Here is a 20,652-nt window from a genome sequence, read left to right on the forward strand (position 1 = left end):
TATTGTTTTAATTCGAAACTGCCTTTACATTTTAAAAGTCTGAATTTCGGTAATGGGGCCGACATTGTACTTCGAATTACGAATTATCCGTATTTCGAATTAAACAATTGAAATAACATGCAAAACTATATCTCATGTTTCCGGGAACGAGAGCTTCTTCGAATTAGGCGGGATTTTGAATTAACCGATTTCGAATTATCAAGGTTCTACTGTATTTCCGAATGTAATACATAGTGACTCGAAGCATTCTTTTGACAACTGCAGCTGTTGAAAGCCAGACCCTTTTTTTAAGTATATTTCATGCTTGTTCTCTACATTTATCACATCAGTATTTACCTAAACAGCTGTAAATGAGATAAGAGAGATCGCAATGGTTTAGGTTAGGTATTTTTTTTTTAAAGTTGTTTAACGTCACACTGACAGGTAGGATTTGTGGCGACGATGAGACAGGAAAGGGCTAGAAATGTGAAGGAAGCGGCCGTGGCCTTAATTAAGGTACAGCCCCAGCATTTGTTTGGTGTGAAAACGGGAAACCAAGGAAAACCATCTTCAGGGCTCCCAACAGTGGGATTCGAACCCACTATCTCCCGAATACTGGCCACACTTAAGCGAGTGCAGCTATCGAGCTCGGTGGTTAGGTATGCTATCGCCTGGATAGTGCCAAAAGTTCCACAACAGAAAGAATAAAATTTAATAACACAAAAGTTTGCCGCTATTTTGGACATCTACAGGTGTGGCAGCAATGCGTTTTAATATCATAATGTTTAATTTCGTACGTTCGTTGTCTCCCACTCTTTATTAACGCATACCCTAGTATGTTTTGTTTGGCGCCTCCGAAAATCGTTGAAAGTAAGTGGGGACATAAATAAATCAATATTATTATTATTTGTTTGGGCGAGTAAAACAACAGTGATTGGATTGTTTATATCACGTTTTACAAAAAAACCTATATTGGCCTGAGTTACAAGATATTAAACGATCACTTTGTTAATGATCTTGCCTGCCTGTATTAACAGACCTAGCAACAAAGGTGAATATTTCTGAACTAAAGTAAACTCGTTTCCTCATCCCGAGGTTGTGCAGCTCTTTTTTAGACAGGCCTCCAGTGGAAGGGAGTTGCATGTACCATTCTTAACGCAAATCAACCCTCCTGCCATTCGTAAATCTCTGGCAATACAGTACCGGGAATCGAACTCAAGCTCCTGAGAACGGCGGTTAATTGTGCTAACCCTTACGCTGGCGGACATTCCTAACTACAAAACACAGACATATATACATGACTGATGCGTGCTTGCAATGCGCGCGTCGGACACAAAACTATTCACCTATATGTGCGACATCATCACAGCTGCAGTAGGCCTACGCTACGGAGGCAGACATTTCTTAACTACGAAACACAGATGTATCGCATTACTGACGCATGTTTTCATTGCGTGGGTCATACGGACGCAACTATTCACAAATTTGTATGATGTCATCAGAGCTGCATAAGGCTTGCACCTGCTTCGAAGTGGAATTGTTCTTCTCCGACGAATTACATTGGGGGGGGGTCTTATATGTGAGATTCATTTTTTTAATTTTCTTCGTCTCGAAAAGCCAAGGAGGGTCTAATACATGAGGGGGTCTAATACACGAGTAAATATGGTATATAATAAGCCTCTATTTGCATAGGAACTAGAGAGTGACAAGGTTATAATAATAATAATAATAATAATAATAATAATAATAATAATAATAAATGACTTCCAATAACTTACTTAAGAGAATGATGCATTTTGTCACCGGTAATAAAAACTTTCTTTGCTTGATTTTCTCCCCCAGAAATTACTTGCAAGTACTCTGCTATGGCACCACGACATGCTGCATCCAATTTGCGAGCCTTCTCATCACAAACCCAGCAATGAATACCACGTCGACCAGAAAACACCCAAAGAAGATGCTCAAATCCAAAATCCTCTAAAAATCAAAGAGCAACAACCAAGATAAGCTGAGTTAATATTGGATTCATTCTGTTCATAAGAACTCGAATTCACAGTCTTACCTCTTAGGGCTGCATCCAGAATTTTGCAAGCAACTGTCATAAATCGCCAGCACTTCCGACACACATCAGTACCACTACAGCAAGAGCGAACTTCATCATAATCAGTCATATCTATATCAAATACTAATTCTTTCTCCACAGGTTGGAACAAAGCAAATGTTTTATGGTCCTTGGGCCTAGAATTTAAGAACACGACAAATCAGTATACTAGTACACTACTACCAAAAATGTATTTCATACAACAAGAGGGAATTGAATGAAACTTGTAAATAAAGAATATGAACATACTGCGAGTGAAACATGGTACTGTCTCAAACATATTCTGTAATAGAAATCTGTGTCAACAACAGGAAGTGAATTCACCGGTTGGACAAACTAGTGATTGTAAAAATTTACAAGCAATTACAATCTGACTTATGTTGCACCGACACAGATAGGTCATATGGCAACGATGGGATAGAAAAGGACTAGGAGTAGGAAGATGCGACCGTGGCCTTAATTAAAGTACAGCCCCAGCATTTGCCTGGTATGAAAATGGGGAAACCATGTAAAACCATCTTGATGGCTGCGACAGTCGGGTTTCAACATACTATCTCCAAAATACAAGCTGACATCTACATGACCCAAACCACGCAGCCACTCACAGGGGAAGAAGGAGGACTCCACACAAGTATCACGGTATTTCTTAAGTTAATACAGCTGACATAATACAGGCCTTTACGGGGGGGGGGGATGTGTGATCTTTGGTGGAGGACAAGATGAATTAATCAGTGCATCTTTAGATCACACAATCACAGTTATGTTTATATTTTGTAAGCACATGACAGAGTACCGAGGGAAAGTATGTCAATCAATCAATCAATCAATCAATCAATCAATCAATCAATCAATCAATCACTACTAATCTGCATTTAGGGCAGTCGCCCAGGTGGCAGATTCCCTATCTGTTGTCTTCCTAGCCGTTTCTTACATGATTGCAAAGAAATTGGAAATTTATTGAACATCTCCCTTGGTAAGTTATTCCAATCCCTAACTCCCCTTCCTATAAATGAATATTTGCCCCAATTTGTCCTCTTGAATTCTAACTTTATCTTCATATTGTGATCTTTCCTACTTTTAAAGACACCACTCAAACTTATTAGACTACTGATGTCATTCCATGCCATCTCTCCACTGAAAGCTCGGTACATACCACTTATGATATAGATATTGATTCCCATACAGAACCTGAAATATTTGTCACGAATGAATAAATTTATAATACCAATATAAATTGTCCGTTATTGGACATTACCAATTTTCCAGCTAACTCATTCCTGGTTGCCAGCGTTTCGCCCCAGTGTGCTAAGTTTGGCTCATCAGTTGGTAAATAGCACACCCACCAAGACGCATGGCTAGTGTATACTGTGGAGACCACTGCATAGGCTACTTGGAGCCACCGGCAGTGCCAATGCACTATGAGAGACTTTGTCTCATTACCAAAAATTGATGCCTGCCTGGTCATCGGATGATATAGATGTTGATTCCCATAGGGAACCTGAAAGTATTATTTGCCATTTGTTGGCCATGCTTCCTGTAGTTCGCGTTACCTTCCCGTTTGACATTTGGTAAAACGAGATAACCCGCTACAATCACACTCCTTTCCTTATCGTTTCCCACATAGCTGATTATCTTATCAAATAATTCTTAATTAGCATCAGTGCTACCCTTTCCCAGTCTGTACACTCCAAAGACATCAAGTTGCCTATTATCTTTAGAAATAAGCCTTACACCTAGGAGAGAATGGTTGCCTAATTGTACTTCCTCTTTAAACAATCACCACTACCACCTTACACCTAGAATTTCATGTTTGTCATCTTTAACTTTTTCATAGCTTACAAAATCTTCTTTCACCAGAACGAATACTCCCCCTCCTACCATTCCTATTCTATCTCTACGATGCACACTACAGTTCTGTGAGAAAATTTCTGCATCCATTATATCATTTCTCAGCCATGATTCAACTCCTATTATAATATCTGGTAAGTATATATCTATTAAATTACTTAATTCTATTCCTTTCTTTACAATACTTCTACAGTTCAGCACTAACACTTTTATGTCATCCCTACTTGACTTCCAGTTCCCTGTTCCTCGATCACCGCTCCCTAGGCCACCCCGTTTCCCTTAATGTACCTCCCTATAACACATCTAAACAAATTTCCTAACTTATATGTACCACTGCAGTTTAAGTGAAGGCCATATCCCCATCTCCTACCCACCCATTAGGATCTAGAAATCTCACTCCCAGCTTCCCACATACCCACTCCATAGTCTCATTTTAATCCCCAGTCACCTTCCAGTCAGTATCCCTCCTACACCATATTCCACTGATAACAATCTCCGCTTCCTTAAACTTCACCCGAGCTGTATTTACCAGATCCCACACATCCCCAACTACAGTATGTTGGTACTTATACCAGCTTGTCTTACGTTGTTAGTACCAATGTGAAACACGACCTCCTCCTCCTTTCCTCAACATCTGCCTCAACCTAATTCCTGGATAACACGCTATCTTGGTTCTCTTTCCTCCACACACTTTCCCCACATGTCTAACAATGGAGTGCCCCATGACCAGAGCCTCAACCCTACCCATTTCATTTGATCCCCTCCTCTCCTGGTCATCCCTGTCTTTCCTGACAGCTGCGGAAGCTACTTCCTTCTCCCTTTTCTCCCTCCCATGACCCTGTTCCACCTGTCTTTTGCTATCCACTACTACACATTTCCCTTTCCTACCTTTCCCCTTCCTCCTGCTTCCACACTTCTCAACAACAGTTCCTCATCTTCCCTCAGTTGTTCTACCTGCAGTGACTCGTATCGATTTCTCACAGACACCTGTCCTGAAATCTGATCCTGAATGGAGCCCTTAGCCGGCAATCTCCTTCCCCTTAAAACATTAGCCACCTGTCTTCTACAATTCCCCCATTTCCTTCCCACCCCTCTTTCACACCTACTGTATCCTGTACATTGTTTGAGGGAGGCCTACTCTCCTTCCTGTCCTCTGAGAGAATCTTAATTATATCCCTCAAAGACTCCAACTCCTCCCTCTCACTCCTTAATGCTTGGCCACACCCACAGTTCCTACAATTGCCCTCCTTATCCATTCTTTACTGAATAATGAAAAGAAAAGGAAAAATAGATAACTTATTCTGTGCAAAATAAAAATGAAAGGAAAAAAATTCTGTATTGTCTAAGATAGTTCACAAAGATCACACGACAATATGGTAATTAATATAGGCTACTACTACACTACAATACCACTTAGTTGAATGATTTTTTTTTTCCTACAACACCCTAACAGGATGCAATTTACTGAAAACAGAAAATAATACACAAGAATTACACAATTCTAAACTGCAACAGAATTCTAGTAAGAGAGTTACTACAGATACCACAGATACCATACTACACAAATATTTCTCAGTAATAGAATAAACACACTTATTTCTAATAAGATACTATAATACACTACATAATTTTAAACTACGTTCAGACTAAGTTCAGATACTACTATACACTACAGTAATTTTAAACTACAATCAGACATATCCTAATTACAACAGGTTATAACTAAGCACAAACAGATATGGAAATTACAATTCAAGTTCAAAATTCATAAGACTACTCAAAATAATACAATAAGCACTCTAATTTCTAAAGTCAAAAATTTGCAAGAACTACTCAAGGATTACCAACAAAGTTAAATGCATAGGCAGATTAATATTAGTGCTAGTTTATCCTACCACCCCCCCCCCCCGCCATGGCACTACAGCCCTTGAAGGGCCTTGGCCTACCAAGCGACCGCTGCTCAGCCCGAAGGCCTGCAGATTACGAGGTGTCGTGTGATCAGCACGACGAATCCTCTCGGCCGTTATTCTTGGCTTTCTAGTCCGGGGCCACTACCTCACTGTCAGTTAAATTAATAAACTTCATTGTTTGTCTGTATTGAACCAAAATTACAACTTTTATTATAATTTGGGTCCACATTCAATACATAAAAATTGTTGCTTAGTTGTAATTACAACATATATTTCAATCAGAACTACTCTCGACGCCCCTCTGTGTCATCATCAGCTGACATACGTTTGTGGAAAAATTGACAATCATATAAGTTTATCTACTTCAAATTGATCACAATTTAAAACCATATTAACAACATGAAACTGTGTTAAAATTAGACTATATTTTCTACAAGTCCAAGACTTGCGAGTCTTAGGCCATAAACTGATAAAAACATATGCAAACCGGTTTGCTCACTTATGAAATAACACGGATTTAAAAGAACAACAACTTAAAAATAAAACAGTCTTGAAGTACTTCGTGCTTAATTTGTCGCGCTTCTTAAAACTAGTCGTAGAATCATAGTAGAAATGATTCAATAAAAACTACAGTGTCCCTTTAATGGAGCAATCCTAGCGAGGTGGAAACGAGCCATAAGTCCTTTGGGAACGTTGTCCTTAATAACATTAAACACACATGTTCAGCCTCCAACCTAGTAATACACCAGATTCTTCTGGCTTATACAACATAAATGCATGATAGCCATCGCCATTACCATAACTATCAATATGAATTACACTTTTCTTAACTATAGGTCGAGGAGACCTATACATAGGATAACGTACACGTCTATAACGTGGCACTGCTCCGCTCGGAATGAGCAAGCAGAAGCTTGCACACGCTTATATACACCGCTAGCCACACATGCGCAATAGCACTGATAAGGGACTTAGAAACTCGCCGGCAAGTCTTACAGCAGCACCTTAATAACATCTCAAAAGATGCAGGTAAAAATCCCTAACCTGGCCGGGAATCGAACCCGGGGCCTCCAGGTAAGAGGCAGGCATGCTACCCCTACACCACGGGACCGGCACTTTACCTACTATGCTGTAATAGAAATGAAACCTGCCATTTGGTTAAGTGCTAAAGTATTGAAAGGGTTACCGTACACAAAGATACACACTGATATAATAGGCAAGATGCTATCTAATATACCGTATCAGCACTACAATTCTCAACTGAAATGTGTTTATGTGATTATTACAGATTACTATTATTTTCCCTAATCCATGGGATGGAGAATATAAGTGTTCCTAAATGCTGAAAAATATGTGGTTGTTTACGATAATTTCTCAAAAAACTTCTGTCAAAACTACGCAAGGGACTTGAATTGCAATTATTGGGATATAGGAACTTGATTATTATTAGTTAACCGCTCATAAATACTGAAAGATCGAGGGTGTAAAATATAAATTACAGATACTTTAACTGCCTACTCAGAACTACAAATGATCGGAATAAAAAAATCAGCTGATTTTTATTTATATTTCCTTGATACACTACTCCCTTTGTTCACGACTGTAGCCAACAATGCAATATTTGAATACGTTTGAATGTTAGCCATACTGAGGGATAATGGGATTGAAAGTAGATTATTATGTTGACAATCAGGCTGCAAAGACAGTCTATACCTAAATGAGTTCTCAGTTCAATATTATTACAAAAATCAGTTAAAATCTTCCACTTTAATGTTCAATATTGCATATATACAGACATATATCTCTAGGGGAATAGGAAAGAAATCATCACCTTTCAAAACAAAACTAAATGACTAAAAATGACACCATTCTTGTTTCTGGGACCAGTTTTGACTCTCTCGAGGTCATCCTCAGCCATATAATTTAAAATCGGCAAGTTATTAAAAATATATACAACACAATAATATCTTGAAGAAAAGCACTACATTCACAAAAGATAAAAACACTTTTAAAACACTAGACATAAGCAGATAAGATGAAAAGCTTTGTCAAGTTGTTATAAATGTTGACTTCTTGTGAATGTCCGGCATGTTGTTGGGGTTCCAATGTTTTAAATCTAAGATAGCTTGCCGTCTTGGATATAAAAAGAATGTGAAAGAAGTTGGTAGAACAACTGCTGGTTATTTACGTTGTATATAAAGACATTTCAATATATGGCTATTAACATTTGTCCTGGGTGCTTGGTTGAGCTGAACGTCGATGTAATGAAAGTCAACTAGGTCCAAGAGTATCCCCCTGACCGTGTCAATTAAAATCTAAATATTAGAATAACCTTCGATTGTTCCCGTATGTCAAGTGTGTTAGCAACTGTTTAAAACAGGTTAAAGCAGAACTCATTACATTCATTATTAGTAAAGCTACTACCAGCATAGCTCTCAGGAGAGTTTAAAACTAAAATGGATCCTTTTTTTATAATGTCATTAAGACTGTGATGGCCTTGAGTGTAAACACAATTATCAAAGGGGGATGTTTCTTCAATTCCCAAGTTTGAATCCAAGATGGTAAAATCACTGTCAGTTATTTAAACCGGAAGTATGAACGTAATAAACATGCTAAAATGTATATGATTGGGATATCTGAAAGTCGAAAAGAAAATGGAACTTCTTGTAGAGGCGTTGCTAATGATAAAACGTATGTCAAAGCTAGCGGAGTTCAGAAATTATGTAGTAGTTTAGTTTTAAACTCTCAAAATTTCATGTTTAATCACGTTTTAATCTTCAAAACTGTTAATTTACTCTCTTTTAACATACTTTGGTGCATTATCGTTGTTTTAGATGTTATTGTATAATGTTTTACAAAATCATTTTCAACATTTTAACCTATAATTTATAAGATTAGAATGACTCTATATGTATTATTTTTAAGATTGATATAGGCTGATGATGCCCGTAAGGAGGGTGAAACATGTACCATTGACACTATGTATTATGTATAAAAATTTCTGACCATATGAAATAGTGGATCATATTGTATTGTATTGAATAGGTGGACTTATAATATTGTAATAATATTTGAGACATACGTCAACTTCAATACGGAACCAAAATGAGAATAGTTACTTGATATTGCAGAGTCGGAAGAAAACTAAATGTGAAGGCCTACAATATTGAAAGCGCATGACATTGATCAACAATAACATTACATTGACCATTGTTTGTTGTGATGTTATTTGCCTCTTTTGCTGCCTCTTAACTCCAATAGATGGTATTACTGCTGCATATCGACTATAATAGGCTGACTGAATATTGGCGGGAAATAGCCGGGGAGTTAGAAAACTTTCTTCTTTAGCATGCCATTCCTCTGGTTCATACATTTTCTGATACAGCTGGTACGTAACACACTGGTTCTTCATAATATTCCATTTATTCAATCCCTATTCTGACACGCTGTTTTGAATGAGCAGTGTGCATACTTAAGGCAGAAGCTGACGTAGTAGTAGTAGTAGTAGTAGTAGTAGTAGTAGTAGTAGTATGGCCTGGTCTAGAATAGCAATTTAGGCCTATTCCAAATTATAGCACTACAATTCACTAAATAACAAAAAATTCAACCATGAAAAGAGCCGTTTCTTAAGACAAGCTTCTTCCTCTTCACTTTTATTAAATTCTACATTCATTTTATTCCAAATTATCAGTGAAGAGGAGGTTTCTCCTCTGACTTGGAGGAAAAATTTGTCTCCAAATCAGATAGATTTTTCCGCCGCCAGTGTAGTGAATTGATATGTTCCGACTCATCGGGTACTCCCAGGAAACAGATTAGTAAAAGGGCATAGTTTCTGCCCTGGGAGTCTCCACTATTCGACCCTCTCCCCGCCAAAAAAGACGAAGAGATTTCACGAATCATGGCTGTCTGCGGGGAACTCTGGACTGTTGGATCGGCAGTGTAGTCCTGTTTGTTAAAAGTGAGAAACTATGTGGTGTTTCATTTGATCGAGTATTTCATATGAAAGCAATGCTTTTAATCGCGCCATTCGTACTGACATCATTGTAACGTATGTTCATTTCAGTTCGGAAAACCACTAACACAGTCTTTCTGAGGATGTAAAAAGGCAGGTGGAGAGTGTCTACCATTATAATGAAAACTCCCCAACCTGACTGTGACTGATGGCATACAAGCGGGTATACCATTACAGTGAAAATTCCCTAACTCAGTCTTCATATGAGAAAAGATGTTTGGTGACATCCCCGTCGCGTTTCTAGGGTAATGTTAAGACCTATGCAATTTAATACAATCTTGCTCACAACGTGTACACTAGAATTCCATATACAATGTAGAATTCCGTAGCAAAGCACAGGTACATCAGCTAGTTTGGAATAAAATGAATGTAGAATAATAAAAGTGAAGAAGAAGAAGAAGAAGCTTTTCTTAAGAAACAGCTCTATTCAGGGTTCAATTTTGAGTTATTTAGTGAACTGTTTTGCTATAATTTGGAATAGGCCTAAATTGTAATTCTCAACCAGGTCATACTACTACTACCACTACTACTACACCTGCCAACTTTCGAAAAGGGCTATCAGTAAAACTCACGCGCAACAAAAATGTAATGATTTTCAACATGGGAATGGGAATACCCTGGCTTGACGAAAATAATAATACTTCTGGGCTACAAAATTCAAATATTTAAGATTTAAACAGGATACTTCAACGAAAACATATCTACTTACATCATAGGCCAGTGATTTGTAGACAAACATGTTAAACAGCAGGAGGCATGGTGAATATTAGTTTGGAGCATATACAACAGGACTTCCTTGATAAATTAAGCAGGTATGCGATAACTGAAAAAGGCGTTACACAATAAAACTTTTTTAACATAACACAGTCAAGAAACAATACAATACACACTGCAAATCACATGCTAATTCGACTTTAAAGTCATAGTTGTGGCCTTTTTAGCTTCCTGTAAAAGGTCTAGAGGAAACGTTTTGCCATAACAGGGACCAGAACTCCTGGTCTTCAAAAGAGAAATAGACTCCAGAGATTCATTGGACATGGACGAGATGAACTCTGTTCTGTTTTCTTTTAACAAGGCTGAAAACACGTTCATATTCCGCATTGCTATGGGGTATGGCGAGAATAGAGAACATTACTCTAGAAATTTCGTTATACTTAAGAAGTCCATCAGCTCCACAAATTCTTGATATTTTTGCCCAACTGGAATCACTTGCAGCCGGCCCCGTGGTGTAGGGGTAGCGTGCCTGCCTCTCGCCCGGAGGCCCCGGGTTCGATTCCCGGCCAGATCAGGGATTTTTCTCTCGACCTAAGGGCTGGTTCGAGGTCCACTCAGCCTACGTGATTAGAATTGAGGAGCTATTGATGGTGAGATGGCGGCCCCGGTCTTGAAAGCCCAGAATAATGGCTGAGAGGATGCATCGTGCTGACCACATGACCCCTCGTAACCTGCAGGCCTTCGGGCTGAGCAGTGATCGCTGGGCAGGCCAAGGCCCTTTCAAGGGCGTTAAGTGCTGTGGGGTTTGGTTTTTTGGAATCACTTGCAGCATCTTGATTTGCAGCCAAAGTGTCATCTACCTGAAGAGCTATGAACTGCCTCTGAACTCCTCCACCTCATCTGTAGTTTCATTCTCTTCCTTGCATAACATGATAGGAAACTTTTCCAAGGAAAAAACGAATGGAAGAAAAGTGTGCATCTTCAATTTTGTCTAACCTAGCACCTTGAGCATGCTTTAACACATCATCCTCGAGTGGAAACTTGTTGATGATGTAGTCACGGGCAGTGAAAAAGTAGTTTATCACTGATGAAAAGGAAATTGATTTATCTGTATCCTGGAGACCATTCACTCTGTTCGAAATCTGAATGCCAATAACTAACTCACCATCACTTCTTTGATTTTGAATCAAGTTGTACTCAACTTCGAGTAATGAGGAGCTTTTGACAATTTTGGGCTTAAACTTGGTGAACAACTGCTTTAGCAAATCCATTAGAAGTTCTAATAAAAAGTGAACTTGTGAGGCAACACTGAATTTGTCAAATACAGGAAGAGTCACATGAAAGAAAGTGCAAAAGGCCTTGTTCAAGTTTGAAGACAGGAACATAAACAATTTTTCCTCACGTGTTGTAGAAGTCTTACTTTTTAGGATGGGTTTGTAAATTTTAATAAAGATTTTACTGCAGCCAATGGGTTTGTCACATTTGGAAGAACATGCTATTCTTTTAGGGGCATGTGTAGTAGCAGAATTAAGAATTCTTCTGATACTCTTTGGATACAATTTGTTCAACTCTAGGTATTCTGAAAGAGGTCAAGCTTGTGGAAAATTTCCTCCTTGAAGAAAGAAAGAAGCGGATCCCACTGGTCCAGGAGTCTATCCAAACATCTACCTAAAGATTCCTCCTTGAAGAAAGAAAGTATCGGATCCCACTGGTCCAGTAGTCTATCCAAACATCTAAAAGATAACCACCTAATACGTACATGCTTCAGAATTTTCTTTGCCTATTTATTGTGCAAGTTCTGAAATTTCTGAAGGCATTCTTTTCTTTTGACACTGTTCCCTAAGAAATAAAATATATCAACAAGGATCTCATTCACTTTGAGTGATAATATTCCAGCACCTTTTTCAGCTGCTAGATTAATCAGGTGGCAAATTCAACCTATGATGTCATTTTACTTGGTTGAACTTCCTTCAGAACTGCTGAAACCCCATTTTTGTGTACTGTCATAACAGGAGCATTGTCAGAGCATAAAGCCACACCGTTTTCAATTGGTATGTTATGAGAATTCAGCTGTGATAATATCAGGTTACCTATGTTTCACTCTGTTGAATCCCCATCTAACGCTGGTATGGATAGCACAGCACTCAATGAAACTGTACCGGTTGATACACCTCTACACCGCACATCTGAATTTTCCGCCTTTAAGTACTCCTCTACAGGAGAAACTCTGAACTTTAACAACTGTATCAACTTATAAGTTTCCTCAGAAGATGTCACTACCGTAAATTTTGTGATTACGAAGTTGTCAGTACTGTGTGGAGTTCAACTTGTTTTGTTTTCTACTGATCAAGAAGTGTGGACATTCTCTGATAGATGTCTCTACAAAAAACTATGGCCATGCACCCTGATGAGAAGTGGAAGAACTTTATTTGAAGAAATTTTGTATTCATAAGTTTGTTCTTTACTAAATTTCGTTCTTTCATTTGTGGGTTGGCAATATAAATCTTTTCTTTCCGCCAGTTTTGAAGTTAGCCAATCAATTATTTCTGTAATTAATTTTTGACCAATCGTATATTTCTTCTCCAATTTTGATGTGTAACTTGTAGCCAGCCAATAAACAACTGTGGGTGTGTCTTAATTATTCATGAAAGGTCTCGAATCTTCCCCGAGAGTATAAAAACTGCTGATTTTCCTGTCTCTCGGCCACTCCAACAATATCTAGCCTAGTGTATGAAAGTGTAGCAGGAGGCGGGAAGCGCCTCTTTCATCCGGCTGCATCTCTTCTACAAGGTAATGGCCACTTAACATCTTTATTTCTCGCTAGCTCAGCAGTCTAAACCGCGGGGAAGGTCCGAAATCTTTACTATGTAACCTATCTTGAAACATGTAATTTGCCGTCGCTTTTATAAAACTTCACATATCTTTAACTGTAAAACGGGGATAGAGTGTGCTTTACCCTCTTGAGCTCCCCTTCATTTTTAGTTTGAGGTGACTATGTTTTGTAACCGTTTCTTCCCTTCTGTAATGTCTTAAAGTTATCTCATACGAGTCACCTCCATAGTTTGGGAATAGCCCCTGCTTCATCGGCCTAGTGCCTCTTAGGTTTTAAAAGATTTCATGTAGGAGTGCAAGTACTCGCCTCCATTCTACTTGGTGTTGCGGGCCATTAACTTAACCTATTGTTTTTCTACTAAGGCCGTTGGGTACGAGGTACCCCCGTTTCTTTGTAAGTGTGCCTTGAGGGCAGTTAATAGTAAAGTCCGTTGTGGCCTTTGATAGGCTTGAAAAATTGAGAGCGGGTCAGCTCTTTCTTGTATTTGGATATGTGCCTCTAGAAGGCCTGACAGTGCTAGGTGGGAGCAAATACTCCAGGTTATTAAGGGTTTTCTGCCCTTTGATAAATATGTGGTTGTGAGCTGAGAGCTCAGGAATTGTAAAAAGTGGGGCTTGAAGCCCAGATCGTTAAAGTGTCTCTAAATCTTGGCTTTCCTGGTCTTGTACCTGATTTATTAACTTGTTATTTCTTGAATGTTCAAATTCTATGTCAAAATTGTTATGTTTTGCTAATTTCGAAAATATAACCTTTAATGCAATTTTAATCAATATCTCAGCTTTGTAGTTAGACCCATTCCAGCCCGCACCTTCTTTCACCTCTGCATTCCACAGGTAACCCCGTAACAGAAACAACAATAGGATACAACTGAGCATTCATATCACTGTTTTCATCCGTTGCCCAAGAAAATGGTCCGTTCTAAAAGGCACTTAACAACTTCAGATGATGCATTTTTTGCCATTTTAATTACAATGCATGTCGTTTTCGTGCGACCACAGCTATATTTCTTTGCAACTTCTGATGTGGGAAAAATCGTAACTAAAGCACCAGCATGATCAGCCGCACTTAAGGGCACACTGTGTTCCACCAAAAAGGAATAAACAGACACTCGGCTCTAATTACGTCACTGTTAACATTTCCAGACTTTGCAAAAAATGCGTTGATTTTCTTATCATCTTCTTTCTATTTAACATATCTTACATGTTTACCGCACTTCACATGATTACTTAAATCGTTTTCTCCATCATGTACAATGTTAATATCACACCCACATACCGAGCAAAAGGCAAATTTTTCACCCTTTCTTGATTTTAGTATGCATGGAAAATCAACAGAATATGATTCTTTAAATGTCTGGAAGTACAGTTTCTTGTTGGATTTATTCATGAATCCTACAATAGGAATACAGCGTATGAAAGCGTCCCAATGTCAAAATTAGTCCAAGGAATACAGGAAACTGCAAAGCAGGAAGTTATAACACAAAAACTCGAACACTTCATTAAAATATGTCATAACCTTAAATGGCCAAAACATACAAGGAATGCCAACTTCATAAAAATAAAAAAACACTCACGTGGTCAATGAATATGGGTTAAATCACAACAAGCGAACGAAACGGAACAAAGAATTTGTGAAACAGAGCCTGTCGAAGCCTAAGATTCATATGGAAGAATTGTTGTCCAGCTTTAAATTCAATTCCAATGATGACACAAACATCACACGGTTAAAAGTACCAATCATATCAAAGAATGAGTTATCGACTATCGTGGACTCGCCTTCGACCCACGCAAACAATCGATTTTTATCCTGGCTTTAAATTCAATTACAATGATGACACGACAATCACACAGTTAAGAGTACCAACCATATCAAAGAATGAGTTATCGACTATCATGGACTTGCCTTCGATCCACGCAAAAATCAATTGTACAGAAGGGGGGTGATTATCGAATGTTAAACGTTTCAAATTTTTGTCCACGAAGTCGTAAATTGATACGGTCCATCCATAAAACCATAAAATGCTGCAATGTCCATAAATTTAATGGATAAACCGTACAAGCCGGCAGGTATGCACTACTAAGTGAGCCTCTGCCTAAGTGCGCACACTGCTCATTCAAAACAGCGCATCAGAGTAGGGACCAAACAGCTGGTATACTATGATGAACCAGTGCGTAATGTACCAGCAGTATCAGAAAATGTATGAACCAGAGGAATGGCATGCTAAAGAAGAAAGTTTTCTAACTTCCCAGCTATTTCAAGCCAATATTCAGTCAGGTACACTGCAGTAATCCCATCTATCGGAGTTGAGTGGCAGCATAAGAGACAAATAACATCACAACAAACAATGGTCAATGTAATGTTATTGTTGATCACTGTTATGCGCTTTCGATATTGTAGGCCTGCACATTTAGTTTTCTTCCGACTCTAAAATACCACTCTTATCTTAGTCAGTATGGTAAAACTGAATAAAACATAAATGATAGGAAATTGTATTCTCTATAATTTTTGTTATGTAGTACTTTTCGATAGGATAAAAAACATATGTATTTAAAAATTAAATTTTAGGTGCCTTCCCCTAAACTACAAATTCATCCAGGGTGAATTAAATTGTTTATAAGCTTACACTGCAGTTTCTTATTCCCCGACTCTATATACCGATTTTCATTAAATTCTGTGAACCCATTTTCTCGCGGCTCAGTGTTGACATGGACTTAGCAACAAAAATACAAATTCACGAATATCTTGTGTTATCATAGCCGGTACGGTAAAAATGTATCAGACATGAATGATCGGAAATTTAATGTTATATAACTTCAGTTATGTAGTATTTATTGATATGACCACTAATAATTATATAAATATTTGAGAATTAAATTTTAGGCCTTCCCCTAAACTACCATTTCACTCAACATGAATAAAATTATTTATAGCCTAGATTGTAGAGGCTTACCCCTAACTCTACATACTGATTTTCATTAAAATCTCTTGGGCCGTTTTCTCATGATGTGTGTACATACATACATACATACATACAGAAATTACAGAAAAGTAAAAAATGCATTTCCTTGTTACTATGGGCATGACCGATGCAGAAGTACAATTCTTTTCTGAGCAATGTACAGACAAAACTCTTATTTTATATCTATACTAATTATATTATAAAGAGGAAAAATCTGTATATTTGTTTGTAACGGATAGACTCAAAAAGTACTGAACCGACTTTAAAAATTACTTCACCTATAGAATTCTACATTGCCAGTAAGTAACATGGGCTGTATTTTATTTTCAAAACAATTTGAAGGGGAGGGGGGTGATGGGCAGAGATATAAAAATAATAGGCTAATATAGGCAAAATTGAATTTGTCGTACAACGACGAGACAAAGCTCATTTTCAGCCCCTTGACACAAAGAAGCCCTACAGGCCTGAAAACCAACAGTTATGGAGATATTGGTACCACACTACCCTTGCTCTAGGAATCCGGTAAAGAAACGACCAGCCATAACCATGGCAACGTCAGTTAAAGGATTCCACAGCAGCGAGATTATGCATTTACGTTTGGACATAGCAGCCTACCAAAATTGGTATACCTATAATTTACTATCTGGAAAAAATAAACTGTTGTGTAAGACGCTCGTAGCACTCCTTTGGGCAGGGATGGAAATAATACATAAAGAGAAACGTCAATTTTTGTCTATGTAACAGCTAATCTTAGAAACTACTGAATAGATTTTGAAATTTCTTTGACTATTTGAAAGATGTCATCATTCCGGGTAACATAGGCTATGTATCATCCCGGAATATCAAAGGGTTTCCGTGAGAACCGTGATTTGATCCCTGTCACACATTAGCATAGGCTATTACAGGCGTAATGTTGAATTTGTCGTACAAGCCCCTTGACACAAAGAACAAAACTCGGATAGCCCTACGGGCCCTAAAACCAACCGTTATGGAGATATTGGTACCACACTACCCCTGCTCTAGGAATCGGATAAAGAAACGAACGGCCGTAACCATGGCAACGTCAGCTCAAGGATTCTACAGCAACGAGATTTGCCACCCAAAATTGGTACACATTTGTAATAGTTAGGATATGTCAGATCAAACAAGTATATTCAATAATATTTATATTTGTGGTACTATCTAGCGGCAGTATACTTACACTATAATTTCAAACATGACTAATAATTTCTACGTACTTAAGTAAGTTCACCAGTGATATAAATATCTAATGAAGTCACTCGCGCCGATAGTATGAGTAACCAAAGCCAGTTTTTTATAACCCATACGAAGAATGGGTACTTGTGCTAGTATATAGATATAATTTAATAAGCAAAGGTCAGATCCTTGAAAATTTGTCATTACTCACCAAAACAGAAATAGAATAAATTATCTCTCTGAAGGAAAGACCACAAATATCTTGTGAAACATTGTGTTATGGTCCTTAAATAGTTACTGACATCCTTCTGCAAACACTGCTTAATGAGAATAGTATGGTTTCTGGATGTGGGAAAACAATTATTTAAACTCCACTTCTAACTGGAGATTGCCACTCGAAGAATATCTGATAACACAGAATCTGAAAGTTCGTTTCTGTTTTTAGATTTTACTTCCTTCAGTGAAGAAAACACTGATTCAAACGTGTAGGTGTTTACAAAATATCCAACAAAGTGAGAATGTATACAGTCTACTGCAAAACACTATAAACTTTTAAAGCTTTCTCATAAAAAATAAATATTACGATGATACAGTGATTAAGTCATGATTTTGATCACCTGTTGGACATTGTCGCAGAATATATACTGTCTCAAAATAAATCAATTCAAGGAGATGTAAAGGTAGAGTGGTAACTTAGGGATTGTGATCAACTGCAATTTATAAAAAGGAACCGTTTTCACAGATGAAATTATCTTAATAAAAAGGAACCGTTTTCACAGATGAAATTATCTTAAATTTTGCTTTTCACACCATTTAAATATAAGTGAAAGCTGGGTGAACTCAGGATATTTTATTCACAAGTTGGATGACATAGACATGAAAGTACCAACAATGATTGATGGTAGATATAATGATAGGAGCGTATTCACCTCTTTCTCTCCCGCATTTTCCACATGACTGTAGGTTAGCAGGCGAGATCTGTATCGTACACATAGACTTGGCCTAGTTTTTATGATCATCATGCTTACCAGGGATAAAATTAAACAAAAAAATTCAGGACACAAACATCCGCTTCACACTAACAAGAAAGAAATCCATAACACAAATATTTTTCAACACCAGGGAGGGCACGAAGATTGGAACATATGAAAACATACTGGGAGGACCGCCAAGGCCCGAACAGCCCCTTTGAAGAGATTTGGATAATGGACTGACCGATCCTACATGGTCGTAAAAGTGAAAGAAGAATTAAAGAATTAAAACAGATGTGCGACCATTTTCTTTGTAATTATATTGTCTGGGATAGAATTCATATCAAGTGTGACCAGAGGGCTGCCACATTTGGTCAGAATAAGGAAACTGCAAGTTTGAAACTGTCATGGCGTGAGCTGGTTGTGATCGGTCTATCTTTCATACAAGTGTCCAGGCTAATCTCTGTCATGAAAACAGTGGCCCTGGTAAAACTTCCACTGCCCATTTGCGAAACAGAAATTAGAGATCCAACATAGCACAAGATCACTAATAATAAACAACGGTTGCCAACATTGGAGAATTAAGAAGAGAGAAGACCAATACTCTGCAGAGATTATAATATAGGACTGGATAGGTTAGGATATGGTCTGCACAAGACTACTGGTCTGAGCGAAAGCAACGGGGCCTATGAGTGATGAAGCAGCCAACATGCCTCTAGCTTTCCCTTTAAGTCCAGTTACAATGCAACAAGAATTATAACGTGACAAAAAGGTAAGGTCAAACGGCACATGCCATGACAAATTCAAACTGAACGGTTTATTTATTTTTATCGATTGTGGCAACTCTGAGGCCAGGCATGAAACGAGCTTTATCGGAGACAACAGGAAACTTGTCTTCATCATAGCAGGCCCAAGCCAACCAATAGCAACACAGAAAATGGTCTAATTTCTCAGCTTTACACAGTCTTCGTTTTAATTCTTCTATACCGATAAGAATACATCCAGGGGTGGGAAGATGGCCAGTATAAAGGAAGGATCTCCCCTTTTACACAACTTAAAATATTGCTGCAAATCATTTTTCTCTTACCTAATTATGCCCACCTGGTGCGGAAGTGCCACCGTCGGATGTCTCACATTCTCTCATATTCTTATCACCGGTCAATGGTCTTGCCAGTAACCTGACCTAGTTCCTAAGTTGGAAGCCTTGTGGAAGTTTTACTACCACAATTCTACTCTCCCTTTTTAACAGGGGAGGCTTCATGTTAACTTCCTGTTAAAAAGATCACCACCACCACCACCACCACCACCTACTCTCCATTAAGCCAACATTTGCAAGGTAATTGCAATTGCTATCAGTTCAAAATGACAGTATCATTACTCTGTACAATAATCACGATTATTTATCTAGATTTTTCATACCTGTAAGTATAAACTGCTCCTATATCAATTTTGTATGGATTCCGTTTCTGTATCTCATTCTCTAGTTCTTCTTGGTTGGCGAATGACAGGTAACGAATGTAGATATCTTCGGCCAAAGTAAAGGAAAATTCTCGGTGAGGGAAGTATGTTTTTGTAACTGAAAAATGACAAAGCACAAATTAAAATAACAAACCAATGTTATTATTCCACTTATACTCAAGAGCTAACGACTGACCTACCATTTCCATAACTGAGCCACCTAAAGTATGGTCCATATGGGAAAAGTCTCTTGTAGTACAATGGAAGAAGGTCCGGAAGAAGATTTGAGTCGAAATTGTTCCCTTCCATGGTAATAAACGGATCGCTTGCACCTGTCTTGCACCAAAAAGCTTACGACATCACATCCAAGATCCAAGTTTTACGCGCCCTTTTGTTGTGACCACTGCCTGCTCGATATGCACCCGATGGCTGCAGCCATTGGATGCAGATCCAGCAGGCAGTGGTTGTGACTGAGGTGTAGTTGGTCTTGCTCTTCGAGCATACAAATAGCATACAAATTTCTTCTTCTTCTTGGTTAGTTGTTGGACATCGTCGTAAGACGCTACGTCCAGTCACTGGTTTGCGGGCTAATGAATGTCGGGGAGTGATGCCAACAGTAAAAGAAAAAAGTACACTACGAAAGAGGAGGGAGAGCTATGTAAAAAAAGCG

The 20,652-nt window shown here is 38.3% G+C and overlaps 1 protein-coding gene across 2 annotated transcripts in view; it reads right to left on the reverse strand.

The window, feature by feature from the left end:
* Prim1 (DNA primase small subunit) overlaps window positions 1-20,370 on the reverse strand; it is a 103,240-nt gene extending 82,870 nt beyond the window's left edge. For both annotated transcript variants that reach the window (XR_011018307.1, XM_067148437.2), the window contains exons 1-4: window positions 20,183-20,370; window positions 19,944-20,100; window positions 2,042-2,217; window positions 1,758-1,956 (exon numbers count right to left, since the gene is read on the reverse strand). Coding sequence is in view for 1 of the 2 variants with exons in the window: in XM_067148437.2 (XP_067004538.2) it covers window positions 1,758-1,956; window positions 2,042-2,217; window positions 19,944-20,100; window positions 20,183-20,291 (641 nt within the window). In the remaining variant the exon portion in view is untranslated. The remainder of the gene's footprint in view (window positions 1-1,757; window positions 1,957-2,041; window positions 2,218-19,943; window positions 20,101-20,182) is intronic.
* Window positions 20,371-20,652: the final 282 nt, after the last annotated feature.

This window comes from Anabrus simplex, chromosome 5 (assembly GCF_040414725.1).
Source record: "Anabrus simplex isolate iqAnaSimp1 chromosome 5, ASM4041472v1, whole genome shotgun sequence".
Lineage (NCBI taxonomy): Eukaryota > Metazoa > Arthropoda > Insecta > Orthoptera > Tettigoniidae > Anabrus > Anabrus simplex.